The 20,831-nt window shown below is 39.5% G+C and overlaps 1 protein-coding gene across 1 annotated transcript in view; it reads left to right on the plus strand.

Annotated features, from left to right (window-relative positions):
• Window positions 1–20,831, plus strand: part of tdrd3 (tudor domain containing 3) — an 87,646-nt gene that overhangs the window by 12,871 nt on the left and 53,944 nt on the right. The window contains exons 3-7 of the mRNA XM_048598428.1: window positions 4,535–4,695; window positions 10,549–10,690; window positions 12,826–12,897; window positions 16,830–16,976; window positions 18,247–18,393. Of these exons, the coding sequence (XP_048454385.1) occupies window positions 4,622–4,695; window positions 10,549–10,690; window positions 12,826–12,897; window positions 16,830–16,976; window positions 18,247–18,393 (582 nt within the window). The 5' untranslated portion in view covers window positions 4,535–4,621. The remainder of the gene's footprint in view (window positions 1–4,534; window positions 4,696–10,548; window positions 10,691–12,825; window positions 12,898–16,829; window positions 16,977–18,246; window positions 18,394–20,831) is intronic.

Consider the following 20,831-nt stretch of genomic DNA (forward strand, 5'->3'; position numbering starts at 1 on the left):
ATCGACAAGATGCACTGCAGAAATTCACCAAAGATCCTCAGATAACACCTTCCAAATCCTTGAGCATTACCATCTAGAAGGGCACGGGCAGCAGATATGACAACACCACCACCTTCAAGTCCCCCTCCAAGCCACTCACTACCCTGGCTTAGAAATATATCACCGTTCTTGCACTGTTGCTGGGTCAAAATTCTGGAATTCCCTCCCTAAGGACATTTTGGGTCAACCCACAGCAGGTGGACTGCAGCGGTTCAAGAAGTCAGCTCACCACCACCTTCTCAAGGCAACTAGAGATGGAAAATAAACACTGACAGGCCAGCAATGCCCACATCCCACAAAAAAATCCCTCTTTTAAAGTTGAGTTATCATAACAACTGGAAGGCTCTCAAAGGCTGACAGTGGTATACATATAGAAGTAACTGTGCAGCTGTTCTAATGTTAGGAGCCCATTAAACTTGCTGGGCAACTCTATTAGTTGAGTGGAATTGATGAAGTTGATTGGAGAACCTTGTCTTTTTGCCCATGAAATTGGTAAAAATGTATTCTCCTCCCCCCACACACCTGCGCACACAGGCACACACACTTCCCCCTGTCCTGTTAAGGTATGGGTTCAATTAGGAAATGCCAACTTGAGTCCATCAGCATCACTGGTACTAGAGCAAATTCAATAACGGGATCTTCGCAGGTCATGGCAGCATTTCATTCAGATCAAATAGTTTCATAGCAAGTGACAGCACATGGATCTCAGAATTTTTACAGCACAGAAGGAGGCCATTTGACCCATCATGTCTGTCCTAGCCCTCCAAATAAGGATCTGCTTTGTGCCATTCTCTTACCTTCTCTTGAACCTTGTGTGTGTTTATGTATGAAAATGTCTTTCTCCTGTCACTTTTATTGCTTGTTTTACTCATTACTGTGGATCTGTGCCCTCCCTTTTGTACATGTTCATTTGTTGTACATTTTCTCCCTGTTTACTGTGTTCAGACCCCTCATGATTTTGAGTGGCTCTGTCCTCATAACTGAAGTGCCTCAACTCTGGAGCCATTTTCTTAAACCTATCCTGCATTCTCATCAATGCCTTCAGATCTGTCCTAAAGTGTGACACTTGGAACTGAGTGCAATACTTCAACTGAGGCTGAAATGATAATTGTATACAAATTCAGCATCATCTCCTTGTGCTTGTAATTAGTGCTGCTTTTAATAAAGCCTAGGATACTGCATATTTTATTAACTGCTTTCTCAAACTGTCTTACCATCTTTAATAAATTATGCAAGGGTGGATTAGTAAATTCACGGACGATGCAAGGGTGGGTCGAGTTGTGGATAGTGCGGAGGGCTGTTCTAGGTTACAAAGGGCCATTGCTAGGATGCACAGCTAGGGTGAGAAGTGGCAGATGGAGTTTAACCCTGAAAAGTGTGAGGTGATCCATTTTGGAAGGACAAACTTGAAAGCAGACTACAGGGTTAACGGAAAGATTCTTGGCAGTGTGGAGGAGCAGAGGGATCTTGGGGTTCATGTCCACAGTTCCCTGAAAGCTGCCACCCTGGTGGATAGAGCTGTTAAGAAGGTGTATGGTGTGTTAGCTTTCATTAATAGAGGGATTGAGTTCAAGAGCCGTGAAGGTATGCTCCAGCTATACAAAAGCTTGGTTCAGCCACATCTGGAGTATTGTGTCCAGTTCTGGTCACCTCATTACAGGAAAGATGAGGAAGCGTTGGAAAAGGTGCAGAGGAGATTTACCAGGATGTTGCCTGGAATGGAGGGAAGGTCTTACGAGGAAAGGTTGAGAGAACTAGGTCTTTTCTCTTTAGAAAGACGAAGGATGAGAGGTGACTTGATAGAGGTGTACAAAATGATCAGAGGTATAGATAGAGTGGACAGCCAGAGTCTTTTTCCTAGGGTGGAGGTAGCTATTACGAGGGGCCATAGTTTTAAAGTGAGTGGAGGTAAATATAGGGGAGACGTCAGAGGTAGGTTCTTTCCTCAGAGTGGTCGGGGCGTGGAATGCATTGCCGGAGAGGGTAGTGGAGTCGGCCTTATTTAGGGGCATTTGAGCGGCTATTAGATAGGCATATGGATGATAGTATAAGGTAAGGGTGGAGGTTAGATAGACCTTCAGGATTTGGGTAAAAGTTCGGCATAACATCGTGGGCCAAAGGGCCTGTACTGTGCTGTACTGTTCTGTGTTCTGTGTTACATGCACTTTATAGCCAGTTACCTCTGCTGTTGCATTGAGTTTGAATTGTACCTTCATTTTGGAAACAACGTAAAATGTATCAACTCCCACTTGTCCACATTGAACTTCAAGTGCTACTTATCTGCCCACTCCATCAACGCCACAGTTGACAATGTATCCATGTTTAATATTGGCTGCAAAGTTTTCAAGTTGTGCCCTTTATACCAAGGTGTAGATCATTAGCATATATCAGGAAAAGCAAGATTTGTAATACTGACCGGTGTCAAACTCCTCTACAAATTAATTCCAGCTTGAAAAACATTTGTTGACTGGGACTCTGTTTTCTGTATTTTGTATCCATGTTGTTATGGAACAATATTAAATTAAGATAATTTTAATGGAAAAAGAAGGCTTGGAATTAATATTATGTGATCATTGATCAAAATTGGAGGCAGGTTACAGAGTCTGATTTCATATGTTCAGCCTCTTTTAAAAAGAATGTTATTCATAGGAAATTGATATTTCTGACTAATAATAATTTTGTATTAGTGTAGCATTTATTCTTGCAAGGTACTCGAAGTCTGTGTCAATGAATAAATTGTTGTGCAGATGTTGCTGTCTTATGCTTGTCACATGGCTCAGTGTCTCACTTGGCATACCTCTGCCAACCATCAGGTTGGTCTGCTTCCATTGTTCGAATCCTAGCTGCCCTATTTGTTGGTACCTATGCTGCCTCATTTGCCACTTTGCTCGAGGAATATGGTGGTGATTGAGGTGATGACTGATGCAGCAAGAGCTCAAAAGTTGGGAAATAACAAGAAGGTGGTGAGCGTGAGACAAATGAGGTAGCAAGGTGTTGGAAGTAGGGGTAATGAGCCGCATGCATCTAAAGCATTGTTCTTTGCAGGCTGTTGTATCTGTGGTGTTTCTGGTAATTAGATCACAGGCTCTGCGGCTGCATGTGTCTTGTGAGTATACCCTCTGCAGTTGTAATGCAGCAAATGAAGCAATGTTGAAATTGGCCTCTGCGTCCACCTGTATTAGGAATTGATGTCGTATTTAGTGTTTATTAGTTCATTCTGTTATTTAAAATTGTTAACTTCCAAATGCAGTATTGTGTCAGTATGTTGATACTTCTATACTAACTTTGAGATTTGATATAAAATGTGAAATTAGGAGCAGGGTGTTAAATTTGTAATATGTTCCTGTGTGGTGTTTTTTGACGGCAGTTGTCAACGAATCTCTGAATTAGTTTATTCTGGTTAAAAATCAACTGCTGAGAATGTTCTGTTATTATTGATGCATCCCACCTGTGCCAATTCAAAAAAGGGATATAAACTGAACTAACACTCAGCCATTAACCATTTATCATGGAACCTCTGAGGATATCACCTAATATGTTTTCAGAGACAAAAGAAGATCTGAGTCCTACTTTGTGCAGAATTGTCTTCACTTATTTGATTGTACACAAGCAACTCAGCGTTACCTGTGTTAATTGTTCTAGTATCCCTTTTGGAATTGCACAGAGAGAGATCTTTGGGTATTCCTCTTTTCTACCTTTACTTGGCTGTGAAATCCATTTCAAAGGGCTTTGTTAGTCCAGTATATGAAAACTTAAAATGTGATTTCTAGTACTGATCATGCACTCCAGCAGTACCAGTACCCAGTTTTTGCAGAAGATATGGACATAAATCTGGGTGTATATGTTGCAAACTGTTGAAGATGGAATGGGTTGAAAAAGTGGTTAAAAGGACATAGTTGACCTTTTTGAATTGAGGCACTGAGTACAAAAGCAAAACCTCATTCTTGTGACTCCAGCATCAGCAGTTCTTATTATCTCCAAGTGAGTAATAACCCCACTGCGAAGCCTGAAGAAGAGTCCCGACCCGAAACGTCAACTTTCCTGCTCCTCTGATGCTGCCTGGCCTGCTGTGTTCCTCCAGCTCCACACTCTGTTATCCCTTATATTTTAATATTTATTTTTTTAAAAGCAGGGAATGAAACAGTGAAATCCCAAAATACAAATGATGTGTAAGTTGAGCCACTTAATGGGTGAAATATTTTGTGCACTGCTGTTTTGAAGCATTTTTAACACAGAACGATTTCAACATTTCAAAGAAAACTACTTTTGTACTTCGATGTTGTGTATATATGCAGTGCTTTATTTATTGATGAGAATGCAACTTTGATGCTAGTGTTTATATTTGATGTTTGTCTTTGCTTGAAGATTTTTAAATGTGTTAACTAGATTATTGAGCTTCTAGTTCCGTTGGAAGTTTGTGTTTCTTTTCATGTGGGAAGCAAACAAAAATTTTCCTTTTGAATTGCTTACTCTTCCATAACCTACTTATTTCTAGCTTGAAGGTCCATGTGTCTTACAACTACAAAAGATCAGGAATATATCTGCTCCAAAAGATCATGAGGAATCTCAAGCTGCACCGAGGATGTTGCGTGTGCAATTGACAGATGGGAATGTGAATTGCATAGGAATAGAGTTTAGTCATCTGTCTAAAATCAGGTGAATTTTACCCTTCTTTTAGCAAAAAAATTGTAGTTGTCACCCATAAAGCTGATGTATATTTCAGAAGGTTTGATTATCCATTTTCATGCTGTCAACACAGTGAAGGTTTGAGTAAATAATGTTGCATATTTTCATATTTCTGATCACCACTAAATACCAATGCATAATATCATTCACTGCAGTCATCCCCTAGATTTGTCCTGAGACACTCTGAAATATTTGTTTGTAACCATCAACTGTACAATTTGACTGAAAAGCAGTGCACCTGGGTTTTGATATTATCCTTATTTCTCACTTTTTTGCTCCTGAATTTACTAGAGCGTGTTTTACTCGAGCAAACAAGCTCATTCAAATGTTCTTGATGTGAGACTTGCAAGCTGTCAAATCAGTTTTAGCATATTCAAGTCTCCTCTTAACTAGAAGCCAAACCAAGCTACTTGTCCACTGGATCACTGGATGGCAACCACCTAATTGTGATGCCTATGGCTGATTTTATACGGTATATACGTTTTTTTCCTCTTTAGCTCAAGATCCGTGAACGATTGAATATTAAGACCCCATTAGACTTTGGATTGTTACTGTTACCGGAATACTTGCTGACTGTCTTGCAAATAATTTTCACAGGAAGGCATTTCAGCTTTTTGGCATGGATTTGAGAGTGCCATGTGGAAGTAACTTGTAGCAGTTTGATTGGAACGATTATGATCAGTGGGTCAGATCGCCTTTTTCTATTCTTTCATGGGATGTTTGTGTCTCTGGCTCAGGCAGCATTTGTTGCCCTTGAGAAGCTGGTCATGAGCGGTGAGAAGTCGATATTGGCATTTTCCCCTGAAGCCTGACCTGCAATTTATTAAGATCATGGTTGGTCTGACTGTAATGTCAAATCCACATTCTGCCTACCCTGTTAACGTTTCACTTCCTTATCAAGAATCTATCCATCTCTGCCTTAAAAAATATTCGAAGACTTAGCTTCCGATGTCTTTGAGAAAGAGTTCCAAAGAACTTATGAACCTTTCAGAGGAAAAATTGCACTTCATTTCTGTTTTAAATGGGCAACGCCTTATTTTTAAATAGTAACATCTGATTATGGATTGTTCCACAGGAGTAAACATACTCTCCACATTCACCCTATCAAGCCCCCTCAGCATCTTGTTTCAATCAAGTTGTCTGTTACCATTATGAACTCCAGTGAACTACCTTGCCTCTCCAACATCTTTTCAGAAGACAACCTGCTCATTCCATTTATTAGTCTCTCAAACACATTTATATCCTTCCTTAATTAAGGAGACCAATACTGTATGCAATACATCAGATGTGGTCTCAATAGTGTCCTGTATAAATGAAGCATAACCTCGCACTTGTGTATGCAGTTCCCCTTGCAGTAAATGGTGACATTCATGTAGCCTTCCTAATTACTTATTGTGCCTCAATCCCAAGCCTTTGCAATTAATGTACAGGGGCAGTCAGATCCTTCGGAGTCTGGAAGCTCTGTAGTCTTAACATTTAGATTTAGAATTAGCTTTATTGTCATGTACTCAAGTTACCATTCAGGTCACCACTTGCGGTGCCACCTTGGGTACCAATATACAGATTCTTCATTTAGATAAAATACTTCATTTGTTCATGTCAAGGCAGACAATTTCACATTTTCCCACAGTATCCACCTTTTGCCTGCTCACACAACTACCTGTGTCACTTTGTCATCTCCTTATGTCCTCTTCACATTTGCATTCTGACCTATGCCCCATCGGCAAATTTGGCAACCATGCTATTGGTCCCTTTATCCAAGTCAATAAATTGTTATGAGGTGATGCCCCTGCATTTATGACTATGGCACACCACTTGCTACATCATGCCAACCAGAGAAAGACCAGCTGTTCCAACTGCTTACTGTAAGCTAGCCAATCTTCTAACCATGCTAATATATTAGCCCCAACACTACTTGCCTTTATTTTTCACAATAATATCTGATGTGGCACCTTATCAGCTGTCTTCTGGGAATCGAAGTAAGGTGTATCAGCTCGTTGCTCTGCATCTACAGTGCATGTCATTCATCAAAAATTTGCATTTTTTCTAAATACCCTTCTATAATAACTTTAGGAAAGCTTCCAACATCCTTTCTGTGGCAGATGTTAACCATGCCAGCTTTAGTTTCATGCTTTCTATCGTCCTCCTTTCTTGAAAAGAGGAATCATGTGCAAGCTTCCAATTGGGTATGACCATTCCAGATTTAGGAATTTTGGAAAAATAAAGCCAGTGCATCAACAATGCACTTGCCACTTTTTGAAATACCCTTGGCTCAGATCCATCAGGATCCAGGGATCTGCGAGGGGAAAACACGGAAGCATTTGATGTTGAAAAGTGGTCCTCCAACATGCATCAAATTTGAACTTTTACAATTCCTGCCACTTGTACTTGTGAATGGTAGTGGACAATTAAACAAAACCCAGAGGGAAGTGGTTCCATGAAATCTCCATCCTCAATAGTTGGGAGTCCATCAGATCAATGAGAAAAAGACACGGCTGAAGCATTTGCAGTTATTACCAGCCTGAGCTCACGGTGGATGGATCTTCTCCGTCTTCTGATGTCACATTATGATGAGTCTGTCTTTGGCCAATTCAATTCAATTTGGGTGATAGCAACAAAATTGAAGATACTGGGTAAAGTGCAGATACATGGTCCTGACAAAATTCTGACTATAGTGCTGGAGACTTTTGTTCCAGAATTAGTCATGCTCCTGGTCAAGTTGATCCAGTGCATCTACAACACTGGCATTGAATAGACAATGTGGAAGATTGCACAGCTGTATCATGCTGCCAAAAATTTAAAATTCAATCCAAACCACCCCACTAGCCTTCTCTTGACAATCAGCAAAATGATGGAAGATGTTGACGACACTGCTGCCAATGGTACTAATTTAGTAATAACCTGCTCATTTAGGGTTATGATGGAATTAAATGGTTCTTGACCTCTTTACAGCCTCGAATGAAAGAGCTGAATTCCTGAAGATAAATGAGATGGCTTGTTGTCATCGAATAATGCAATATTTGACTGTATAGCATCAAGAATCCTCGTAAATAGAAATCAAGACAACCAAGAGGCAAAGCCCTCCACAGGTTGGAGTTATATCAGGCATGAAGGAATATGGTTTTGGTTATTGGAGGTCAATCTTCTCAGCCACAGGACATCACTGCAGCATGGATTTTTTTTCTGTGCAGAGATATTACTACACACCTTTGGAGTGGGTGGGACTTGAATCCAGGCTCCCTGCTCAGCGCTAGGGACATTACCACTCACCACAAAAACCCTAGTTCCTGAGAGTAATGTTTTCAGACCAACCATCTTCAGTTTTTTATATCAACGGCCTGCCCTACATCATAAAGTCAGAAGTGAATGGACACTGCGTGACAATTGCCAGACTAGAAAGTTCCCTCCCAGTCAGGAAACACATCAAGGGCATTTAGCCTCCAATTTTCGGGTAAGCATCCTCCAAGATACACAACAACACAGAATTGTCGAGCAGAAATTGTAGATGGCCTTGACCATGATCTTAGGTTCATGTCGCGCTGCATGTAACCTCACCGTACTGTTCTTTATTTGTAAAATCTTCCTTACTGTCCTGTTTTGACACCATCACCTTGATAACTTAGGACCTCTCTACATTAATTAGTTTGTACAGTTTTGGATTACTTGTTACTTTGGTTAGACACTCGGCATGCGACTCTTAGCCCTATCATGTTATTCTAGCTGTTTGGTTTGTCTCCAGCGCCACCTTATTTTTAATTTTTTGCCATTATCTCTCTGACTCAATTAAACAGGTTATCAGTCATCCCTTCACTGACTATTCAGCTGTTGACGCTTTACTCACACCATCTGACACTTTTGATCACCTGCAAAGACTTATTATTCAGCCTGTCGACACCACCCACACCATTTGTATGATCTTTTGATCTCTCTGCCTATACGTTCTGTGCCTTTATGCTTTACTTCACCTGATGAAGGGGCAATCCTTCGAAAGCTTGTGATTTCAAATAAACCTGTTGAAACCTGTGACTTCTGACCTTGTCCATCCCAGTTCAACACTGGCACCTCCACAGCATGGCTTATAATCTATGCCATGACTGATAAAGTTAAGTGTCCTCATGCCGCCTTAACTGCCCTGTTTGCCTGTCCTGTTGCCTTAACACAACTATCTCGAGATCCCTCTGTTCGTCTGAGCTTCATGTCCTGCCATTCGTTGGATATTTGCTTGTCTTGTTAGTTCTTTCAAAGTGCATCACCTCATACTTATCAGGGTTAAATTCCACCTGTCATTGATCTGCTGATCTGATCAACCCATCTGTATCTTCCTGCAACCTAAGACCTCCTCTTTCACTATTAATCACTAGACCAAATCTTCAAATTAAAAAAACTAAAGAACTGTGAATGCTGGAAATCAGAAACAGAAACCTGTTCTGCAGAAGGTCACTGGACCTGAAATGTTAATTCTGCTTTCTCTCCTCAGTGCTGCCAGACCTGCTGAGTTTTTCCAGCAATTTCTATTTTTGTTTGAGGCCAATCTTGATGTCATCTCCAAGTGTACTTATTATCCTCCCACCCTACCTTATTTATGATAGTCACAAACAGTAAGAGACCCAGTATTGATCTGCATGGTATGCCACTGGACACCAGCCTTCAGTCACACCAATAACCTCTACCACCACCCTGGGTCTTCTGCCACTAAGTTAATTTTGGGTCTATGTTGCTGAGTTACCCAGAATCCTATGTACGTTCTTCATCAGTCTCCCATGAAGATCTTGTGAAAGGTTTTGCTGAAATCCAGAAAACTACATCAACTATAGTTTACACACTGCAGTGCAGATCATCTACACACCTGATCACTTGCTTGAAAAATTCAATCAAATTTGTTAGCCATGACTTTCCTCTGACAAAGCAATGTGCACTATCCTGGATCAAACTTTGTATCTCCTCAATTCATGTGTACTCCTGTCTACAATTGATCGTGAATGATGCAAAACAAACAGATCCCTGATCCGGGAAGAGCTTATTCTTTATTTAAGTTAAGTTTTAAAGTGTGGTGTATGCTTTGGATATCATTTGACTTCTTTTTACCTGCTGCATCTAACCCCAAAGATGTTAGCCTTTCCAAGAAGCGAATGGTGAAGAAATGAGGAAGCAAACAATCATATGATTGCTGTCATTAGTACCATTACAAAAGTCTCTCTCTCTCACGTATCTACTAGTTCTTTTAACCTACAGAAACTAAATACTATGAATACTGGAAATCTGCAACAAACCAAAAATGCTGTCTGTTCTCAACAACTTTGGAAGCATCCGTGAAAAATGAAACAACTAACATTTCATTTTAAACTTACATCATATCTGAACCCTCAAACTAATTGATCTTTGCTTTAATTGGAAGGAAGAATTTTCTGTCAGTTTTTGGCACATCTTTGATGTAAGGAAATCAGTTTTATTTTGTAACATGGTAACTATTTATTATTATAGCTAGTTAGTTATTTAAACAGTTGTTTCGAAATTCCATGAGCATTATCTTGACTTTAATTTTAGACTTCCTGCAAGGCATCCATTGCTGCTTTCTGTGGGTAGGTGATAGACCTGACTTTTTCAGGAAACACAGACATTCGAGACTTCATTTCTACCTTAATGTTCATTGTAAACCTTGTCAATTTAACAGTCTGTTTGAAGCTGTTAAAAAATAGTATGTTGGAATTTTTGCAAACTCATGTTGTACTTAACCCAAATTGAGCCAATTATTTGCAATTTTGTTTATTTCAATTGAATTTGTTTGCTTAATGAAAATTGTTTTCTCCACTTGTTTTCTGTTAGCCTCAACACCCCACCTGGCACAAAAGTAAGATTATTTGGAACTGTTAAAATAAGGAATGGATTTCTGTTGTTGAGTGATGCCAATATTTTTGTCCTTGGTGGTGAAGTGGATCAACTAATTGAGAAGTGGGAGTTGCAAAGGGTGAGGAAGCATTAATATTTTCAGCTTGAATAATACTTTGATTTGAAGAAATTTATGATTAGTTTTGCTGAAAAGCAAGATGTTCATGAAACTAGAAATTGAAAATTTTGCAAGCAATTGGATGAAATACTAAATTATTTTTTTCAGACTTTGCTGTTTTCCAAACCAATTTTCATTTTGCTTTACAAAAACTGACACCAGTGGCTTATGAAATGGTTATTCACTACATTTTGACCAAAAAAAAAACTCTGTTCTTGGTTCAGGATCTGTACAGTCCTTCTACAGACACAACAGTGAAAGCCTTGGTCCCCTTTCAGATTGATGCTGACTGTAACTTAATTGAATTTTTTAAAGAAGTAACGAAGAGGGTCGATGAGGGCAGAGTGGTGGACGTGATCTATGTGGACATCAGTAAGGCATTCGACAAGGTTCCCCATTGTAGACTGGTTAGCAAGGTTAAATTACATGGAATACAGGGAGAACTAACCATTTGGATACAGAACTGACTCGAAGGTAGAAGACACAAAAACAGACATTGCTGGAAAAGCTCAACAGGTCTGGCAACATCTGTGAAGAAAAAAAAATCAAAGTTAACGTTTCGGGTCTAGTGACCTTTCCTCAGAACTGTTAACTCTGTTCTGAGGAAAGGTCACCGGGCCCGAAACATTAACTCTGATTTTTTCTTCAATATTTCGGGCCACTTGGAATATTGCGTGCAGTTCTGGTCTCCCTGCTATAGGAAGGATGTTGTCAAACTTGAAAGAGTTCAGAAAAGATTTACAAGAACGTTGCCAAGATTGCAGGGTTTCAGCTTTCAGAAGAGGCCGAATAGGCTGGCGCTATTTTCCCTGGAGAGTTAGATGCTGAGGGGGTGACCTTTATGGAGGTTATAAAATCATGAAGGGCATGAATAGTGTGATTGGTCAAGATCTTTTACCTGGGGTGGAGGAGTCCAAAATTAGAGGGCATATGTTTGAAGGTGAGAGTGGAAAGATTTATAAGGGACCTAAAAGGCAACCTTTTCAAGCAGAGGGTGGTGCTTGTATGGAATGAGCTGCCAGAAGAAGTGGTGGAGGCTGGTACAATTACAATATTTAAAAGGCATCTGGATGAGTATATGATTAGGAAGGGGTTAGAGGGATATTGGCCAAATGCTGGTAAATAGGAATAGATTAATTTAGGATATCTGGTTGGCATGGATGAGTTGGACTGAAGGGCCTGTTTCCATGCTGTACGTCTCTCTGATTCTATTTATTGGAACAGCTGTTTTATTGCAGACAAATCTGTGGCTTAAGAAATAAGAAACTCCTATCTTGGAGCTCCAACTAACTATAAAGCTAGTGGAATCCTTGTTGGCTTCTGTGTCCCCCACATTGATCTTCTCCATCTCAATTTTGTAATGAAGCAAAGACGTTACTTCACGCTTACTATTGTTTTAATTTGTCTGCGGTTCATTATTGGCATGTATTTTTCAGAATGGCAATTTAACTAATCCTCTTCTGAATAGAGACACACAGCATAGAAACAGGCCCTTCAGCACACTGTTTGCTAACAAACACCAAATTATACCAATCCCGTTTACATGAACTTGGTCCATAACCTACCATGCCCTGGCAATTTAAGTGCCTGCCCAGATACAACTCAAATGCTACAAGAGTACCTCGACCACACTCTAAGGGATCGCTTTCCTTATTTCTACCACCCTCTGGATGAAAGAGTTTTCCTCCTATCCCCTCTAAACTATTTACTCCTCACCTTAAATGAGAATATTTAGGTCAGCTGGGGAGAATTTGCTGGAAATTGTGTCGTGTATGTGCAGTATGAACTTGTCCTTCAGAATATTTAAATGAATTAAAATTGTTCTTGTGGTTGAATATTTGAAGTATTCTATTATTTGTGCATGATTATGCTACAGATTTGTTACCACTGTTAAGATTTTAATGAGAACCTCTTTTCAAATGTATGATTTCTCATGAATTACTCAAATTTCTAATGAATCTTTTGACTTGGAGAAGAATGGTATTGACTAACTAGATAAAGTACATGCCTGTTTATGGTTTCCTGTGCTGTTTTACTATTTATTGAAGGGTTGTATAATGCTGTCTTTGAAAAGGTGTTTTTTTCCTTCCCCCCAGAGTTTGGCAAAATATAATAGAAGTAATATTGGAACTGAAGGTGGACCACCTCCTTTTGTCCCTTTTGGGCAGGTATGATAAATTAGGCCTTGCTTCTCAGCGGATTATAAATTGCGAAAGAAAAGAACTTTGCGCTTGTGTTGTACTTAACATGTCCTTTGAAGATCCCAAAGTACTATGAAACTAAGGCATTCTTTTGGTTTGTGCTCATTGTTGATTTGTAGGCATCCAGTTATCCATTGTAATGTGCTGCAGCGTTATCAATTCATATATTTTGGTGATCTGCACTGAGGAGTAAATGTTGATCCTGGTACCAGGAGAATGTGCTCTTCAAATAATGCCAAATGCTTTTGTAGTCAGGACTTCAATTTCATGCAGTTGACTGAAATCTCAGATTATTTTATGTTGTGAAGTCCTGGAGCTCAGCTTCACACTTGCCAGAAATCTGGGTTCAATTCCAGCCTTGGGTGATTGTCTTTGTGGAGTTTGCACATTCTCCCTGTGGGTTTCTGCCAGATACTCTGGTTTTCTCCCATGGTCCAAAGATGTGCAGGTTAGTTGGATTGGCCATGCTAAATTGCCCCGTAGTGTCCACAAGTGTGGAGGTTAGGTGGATTAGCTATGGTAAATGCAGGTTTACAGGGATAGGGTTGGGGTCTCGGTGCGATGCTGTTCAGAGGGTCAGGGCAGACTTGAGCCAAATGACCTCTTGCCGCATTGTAGAGATTCTGTGATTCTATCTCTGGACGAAATCTCTGTGAAATCTGCTGATAAGCTTTGTTAATGAATAATCCAAATCTTCTGATAAGAGGAGTGGGGAATGACTGAAGTGCTAGATGTGCCTTTGGGCACTGAGAGTCTCAGTGTGGGCACAGAGTCTCAGCATGCACACGTGAGCTGTACTTCTTGAGAAGCTTTAATTTTGGATTGCAGATTTTCCTCTATACCGATTACACAGTTCAATCAGATGGCTGTTTTGCAGATTTTTTCACACATGTACTTAGCCTTTCAACCTGCTATGAAAAGCTGTAAAACAAGTAAATAATCTTTAGTGTCAAAGCACAACAGTAAAACTTGCTTTGAAGACCAGTGAGCCTGATGTCTGTGGTTGGAAATTGTTGGAGTCTATAATTAGGGATGGGGTAACTGAAAACCTTGAAAATGGGAGAGCCAGCATGGGTTCATGACAGGTCATGCCTGACAAGCCTCATTGAATTTTTTGAAGAGGTGACTCAGGTAGTGAACAAGGGAATAGCTGTGGATGTTGATAGGGACTTCGAGATGGCATTTAATAAAGGCCCATGTAAGAGGCTGTAACAATGGTAGAAGCCTGTGGAATTGAGGACAAATTACTGACATGGCTGGGAAATTGGTTGCGTTGCAGGTGACAAAGTAGGGATAATGGGTGGTACTCAAATTGGCTGGATATGACCAGTAGTGTCTCGTAAGTATCTGTGTTTAGTCCTCAATTCACATTTGTTAATGACTTGGATAATGACATAGGAAGTCATGAATCTCAATTTGCTAATGACACAAAGTTAGATGGCATTGTGGACAGTATAGATGATGGCCTAAAATTACAAAGGGATGAAATGAATGAGCAAAATTGTGGCCATTGGAATTCCATGTAAGCAAGTGTGAGGTTATCCATGTTAGATTGAAAAAGGAAAGATAAGGGCATTTTCTGGATGGTATGAAGTTCTTAAAAAAAAAAAAAGGTTTAAAAATACGTTGAGACTTGGACGTTCAGGTGGATAAGTTTGTAAAATGTTATGTACAGCTGCAGAAAATAATCAAGAAAGTTATTGGGATGCTGGCCTTTATCTAGAGGACTGGAGTGCAGGGGTGCAGAAATTATGCTATAGTTAGGTAAAACCCTGGTTAGACCCTACTTGGGGTACTGTGAGCCGATCTGGGCACCATACCTCATGAAGAATATGTTGGCTTTGGAAGGAATACTGCGTAGGTTTGCAAGAATGGTACCTGGACTTCAGGGATTAAATCATGAGGACAGATTACATAAATTAGGACTGTTTCCCCTCGAATTAAGGGCGTTACAGGGTGATCTGATCAGGAGTCCTCAAGATATTAAGAGGAAAAGACAGGACAGATAAAGATGAACTATTTTCTCTGTTTGGGGATTCTAGAACATAGTCTGAGAAAGGGACATAGAGATGTACAGCATGGAAACACTCTCTTCAATCCAACTCGTCCATGCCAACCAGATATCCTAAATTAATCTCATCCCATTTGCCAGCATTTGGCCCATATCCTTATAAACGCTTCCTATTCATGTTCCCATCCAGATGCTTTTTAAATATTGTAATTGTACCAGCCTCCACCACTTGCTCTGACAGCTCGTTCCGTACACGTACCACTCTGTGTGGAAAAGAATTGCCCCATAGGTCCCTTTATAAATCTTGCCCCTTTCACCTTTAAACCTATGCTGTCTAGTTTTGGATTCCCGTAGTCTGGTGGACATGACCTTAGCAATTCACTGTGTCCATGCCTCTTATGATTTTATAAACTTCGATAATGTCACCCCTCAGCCTCCGATGCCCCAGCTTATTCAGTCTCTCCCTTTAGCTCAAACCCTCCAACCCTGGCAACATCCTTGTGAATCTTTTCTGAACCCATTCAGGTTTCACAATATCCTTCCTACAGCAGCGAGACCAGAATTGAATGCAGTATTCCCAAAGTGGCCTAACCAATGTCCTGTACAGCTGGAACATGACCTCCCAATTCCTACACTCGGTGCACTGACTAATAAAAGCAAACGTACGAAACACCTGCACTATGCTGTCTACCTGGGACTCCACTGTCAAGGAGCTTTGAACCTGTACTCCAAGGTTTCTTTATTTAGCAACACTCCCCAGACCTTACCACTAAGAGTATAAGCCCTGCCCTGATTTGTCCTACCAAAATGATCAAAGCACCTTACATTTATCTAAATTAAACTGCCATTCCTTGGCCCATCGATCCATCTGATCAAAGTCCCGTTGTACTTTGAGGTAACCTTCTTTGCTGTCCACTACACCTCCAATTTTGATGTCATCGGCAATTTTACTAACCATACCTCTGATTTTCGCATCCAAATCATTTATATGAAATCAGGCCAGAATGTTCAGGGAAGATGATAGGAAGCACTTCTCCACACAGGGTAGCAGATCTCTAGAACTCTCTTTGACAAAGGAGACTGAATGCAGCATCAATTGTTAATTTTAAATCTGAGGTAGATAATTTTTTATCCAGCAAAGGCATTAAGAGATTTGGGCCAAAGGCAAGTATGTAGAGTTATGCCACAGATCAGCCATGATCTCATTAAGTGGTGGAACAGGCTTACTCCTGTTCCTATGTTTCTATCAACTTCTTGACCATTCTTCACAATTTAGAGTAACATCTTTGAAATAGAGAGGAGCTTAATTGACTGTGGTTCTTGTTCCTCGTTGTCTGGAAATTACTGCTTGAAGTGCTTGTGTTGACTCCAGACAAGGACAGTATTGAACCTGATTCTGATAAGTGCTCTTATTTAATTGCTTGCTACTATACAACGATCCAGGATTAGCAGAAGGAATGGCCGCTTAGACAACTCTTTGGCGATTTCCTGTCTGGTGTAAGTTCTTATGGGAGAGAAATATAAAATGCAGAAGGAAGCAAAAGTTAACTATGTCCTATTTACAGTACCTTCTGTTCCTGGAAGCTAGATGATTCTTAGCTGTTTCTGTTTGTGTTGAATTGATAGTGCCTTGCGATTAATATGTTTCAGGGTGAACACAATAGTCTGCTGGACCTGTGATTTTTACCAAAAGAAAGTTCACCGTATTTTTTAAATTTATTTACCCTTACTATATAATAATTACTTCGAACAAAAGCTTGCTGAATTCCCCTTTTTCTTTTGAAGAATTTATTTTTCAGCCATCAAAATCACTGGCAGGTAATTTTTTTTTCTGCACTTTATTTGAACTCATCCATCATGTATTCATTGAAATAATTTTCTTTTGCAGAAATGCTTATCACGTGATCAAGTTGATAGCAGAGATCTTGACAAGAGGAAAACATTACAGGTTGCCAACACAAATAAAACTGTTGGAGATGATGAATTTGAAAAGCAAAGGATTGCTGCTATTGCAGAAATTAGCAAGAATAAGGAGGTACAGTATGAAGTTCCAACAAATATTTTTCACAGTTGTTTGGATGTGATATGACATATTTAGCATTTGTGGTTGAAAGTAACTGCAGATGCAAGTTCTCTCCAGATGCTGTTTGAGATTGTACCCATCTGAATTACCTATAGTCCGGCTGAGTTAGGTTTGAGTAGGTGTGTTTCGAAGGAACAGTTTTTTGTAATTGCTCCTACTGTCATGATCTTGGGAATTCCTCCAGAATGTCTTGAGTTATTGAGTTTGGATTATTGGATTTTCTTCTGTTGCATCCTTTTGCAGCAAATGTTTTGGCTCATTTCACTCAACCAACTCCATAACAATCTTCATTTTGACTTAACCCACAAATACATTTGATGTTTTCTAGCATCTTAAAGCATTACTGTCAGATTTCCAGTCTGATGTGTAAGGATCATTTTGACTTGTTTCCAGCATGGATGTTCCTGTTTACCTGTATCATTTCATCCAAAATCTTCCTCATGCATTAGTTGTTTTCTCAACTTTGTCTATTTTTGGTTTTACTTTCGCTAAAGCAAATGTTTTGAAGGCAAAGCTTTCATGGAAATCTGCTTTATTTACATGAACACTTGGGAGTTAGATGCCCAGTCATAAACATAATGGCACTTAATCACCAAACATCAGCTACTGAGAGATAGTGAGATAACACAGAGGGCTATTATTTGAGACAACATTTCACTTCTGCCGCACAGTCCAGCAAATTATGCCATCTTCACTTGAGAGCCGTCAAAATTAAAAAAGATTTTCTCTGCCAACTGCTAGATCACAGCCAACAACTGACTTATACCCAGTCAGTCACAGAGAAGAATCATCCTTGACGTGTGGGATAGCCTTTTAATTTGGGTATTTGGTCCACCTAGGTTTCTTAGCATGTTTCAACGGAGTAGCATTTGTAATCTTGTGATCAGTCTCTTTCTGAAAGTTGATGCATTTTGGAGCCCACCAACATTTGAAACTCAATTTGTTCAGGATAGATTACGTGTATGGAACTCAGCAATTCTGTCAACTTTATTGTTGATGAATGTTGCTTCTGTAGCTAAAATTTGTTCTATTTGCAGAAATGAGTTTGAGCCTGCATTTCTTCATCTGTGGTTGTGAAGAAATGCGTGCACTTCACTGCTTTATTGGTTAAAATCTGCAGTGCTAGTGGGATTATTAAAATCTTTTCAGATCCCTACATTTAAATGAATAAGGTCACAAGTAATAGATTTTGATAATTTGAATATTTTCTCTTAAAACCAAGGCAAAGATATTTGGTGGAGGAAGCAATGTCCGGAGCAATTTGAATTCGAGTGGTACAGGCATCAAGAACAGGGATCCTTTCCAGAAAAATAGAGAGGAAAAGTATACAAAGGCAGACGGGAAATATGAAGGAGTATATCGAGAATTGGTAAGTGTTTAGGTTTTATGTAAAATAATGCATTTTTTTGTCCTTGTATTGATTGTGAATATAATAATGCAATGACAGTTCCTGTTAAATTGGAATTCTGAACCATTTGGGTATACTTAGAAATTCAGTGATCAGTACTCGTAGGGTAATTACCTAATAGTAGAATTACATAATTGTAACCTGCTCAACAGCTTAGAAAATGAAGTTGGTCGTGGTTTTAAATTATTTAAAATTTATACAGTGAAGGCCCTGCACTTAACTGTAGACATGCGCGCATTGAAGTGAAATAATTGGATTCATGTTTCAAGTTGCTGTCCAGAGGGTTATGTAAATGTGCGTGCGTAGCTTGAATGGATGGGGTAAGCTGGCTCGTGATGTTGCTACACTTCAGAAAATGAATTTTGTTTGTAATGTCAAATCTATAACTCCTAATTTTGAAAAAAATCCACATTTTTGTTTCTATTTTCTATAGACTCAATACCAAAACTTAATTTTATTGCAACAAGTTTTGTTTTAACTGGCACCGTTAATAAACCGGCAAAAATTATATATCTTGTATCACAATGTCAGAGTAATTATGCTTTGAATAAATTATAACAGTGAAGTGTATATCCCCTGAATTATGTTTCTATTACTTACTCTGTATTTACATTGATTTTATGGGGTGTGTTATGTTTTTACCTAGATTTTTTGAGGGACGTTAATGTCTTGAAGCTTTGTTTGGTCACTGTTTACTGTGGTTATGTGGACCTCTTGATTATCTGGAATGCTCGATCATCCGGCGCACTCCTGGTCCCATAGGAGCTGGTTAATAAAACATTTGCTGTAATACAATGCTTCCGAAGGGTGTGTCCCAATCATTTTGATCTCTGTAAACATTAACTAAGAATGAAGAGTACCAAGTGCAATTTACTTGCTAGTTGCTATCTGAGGATTCTTCATCAGTGGCTGGATTATATCACTCTCGCTGTGTTCCTGGTAATCCTTTTGATTTGGGGCCACATTGAATCTTCACAAAAAATGTAATTCGCAATGCAGATGGTTGTTATTTGTGAAAGTCCTAATTAGCAAGTGGTTTGGATTTAATCAATATTAAATCAACTGCAGAAAGAAATATATGAAGGGGAAGTGGCTCTAATTCATCATATTTTTAAATGTCCATTGTCACTGTTTGTAGTTTTTTCTTCTGTCCCAAAACAGACATTAGTCTCAGAAATAATAACAGAAATTGCTGGAGAAACTAAGCTAGTCATAGAATCATACAGCACGGAAGCAGAACCTTTGGTCCAACTCGTCCATGCCAACCAGATTTCCCAAACTAAACTAGTCCCATTTACCTGGTTTGGCCCATATCCCTCTAAACCTTTCCTATTCATGTACCTGTCCATATGTCTTTTAAATCCAGTCGCAAAGATGGAAATTTTGCGCATTTTCTGCAGATGGTACTTTTTCTCTAGAGCAATACATCTTTGAAATTTTCTTAACAATGACTCTGTTTATAAAGCATTTAAAACCTAGGTTTGACCAAGAAACTCTTTATATATCCAACATCAGTGTTCCGTCAGTGCTTGATTATACCTTGCCAAAAAGTACTGATGTGTGAGCTTAAAATAGTTATCTGTTAGTATATGCCAATGTAATTTAGATGACAAAAAACTCGTGAAAGTTCTTTAGAAAATAAAAATGAAAACCTGAATCTTTTGACCTCACTGCTATTCTGAAATCATAATTTTCATTTGTCAATGTAAACTAGCCATAATCAACTAGTCCTTTGAAATATATTTGCCTAGATTTATCAATCATACAATGCGGATGGTAACCCATTTAAAATTGATGGTTTACTAAACTGGTGCTGTGGCTCAGTGGTTAGCAAGACGCCAGTTACCCGGGTTCAATTCCACCCTCAGCCTGCTGCATGTGGAATTTGGACTTTTTCCCCTGTGGTTACATGGATTTCTTCAGGTGCTCCAGTTTCCTCCCACAGTCCATCAAAGATGTGCAAGTTAGGTGGATGCTAAATTGTCTCTTAGTGTCCATGGATGTGCAGGCTGGTTAGATTAGCCACTGGAAATACAGAGGCATAGAGATGTGGTGGGGGAAGAGGTGGGCTTGAGTAGGATGCTCTTCGGGAGGTCAGTGTGAACTCAGCAGGCCGAATGACCTGCTCCCACACTGTGGGGATTCTGTGAATCTATGAAATGTTACAATTGTACCTGCCTCTACCACTTCCTCTGACATTCCATATGCACACTACCCCCCCATGTGAAAAAGTTGCCTTTCAGTTCCCTTTTAAATCTTACCCCTTAAACTGCCCTCTAGTTTTGAACTCCCCTATCCTAGGGAAAAGGCCTTTTCATATTCACCTTATCTATGCCTCTCATGATTTTATAAACCTCTATAAGGTCACCCCTCAATCTTCGATGCTCCAGGGAAAATAG

This window comes from Rhincodon typus, chromosome 6 (genome assembly GCF_021869965.1).
Source record: "Rhincodon typus isolate 14 chromosome 6, sRhiTyp1.1, whole genome shotgun sequence".
In the NCBI taxonomy this organism is placed as follows: domain Eukaryota; kingdom Metazoa; phylum Chordata; class Chondrichthyes; order Orectolobiformes; family Rhincodontidae; genus Rhincodon; species Rhincodon typus.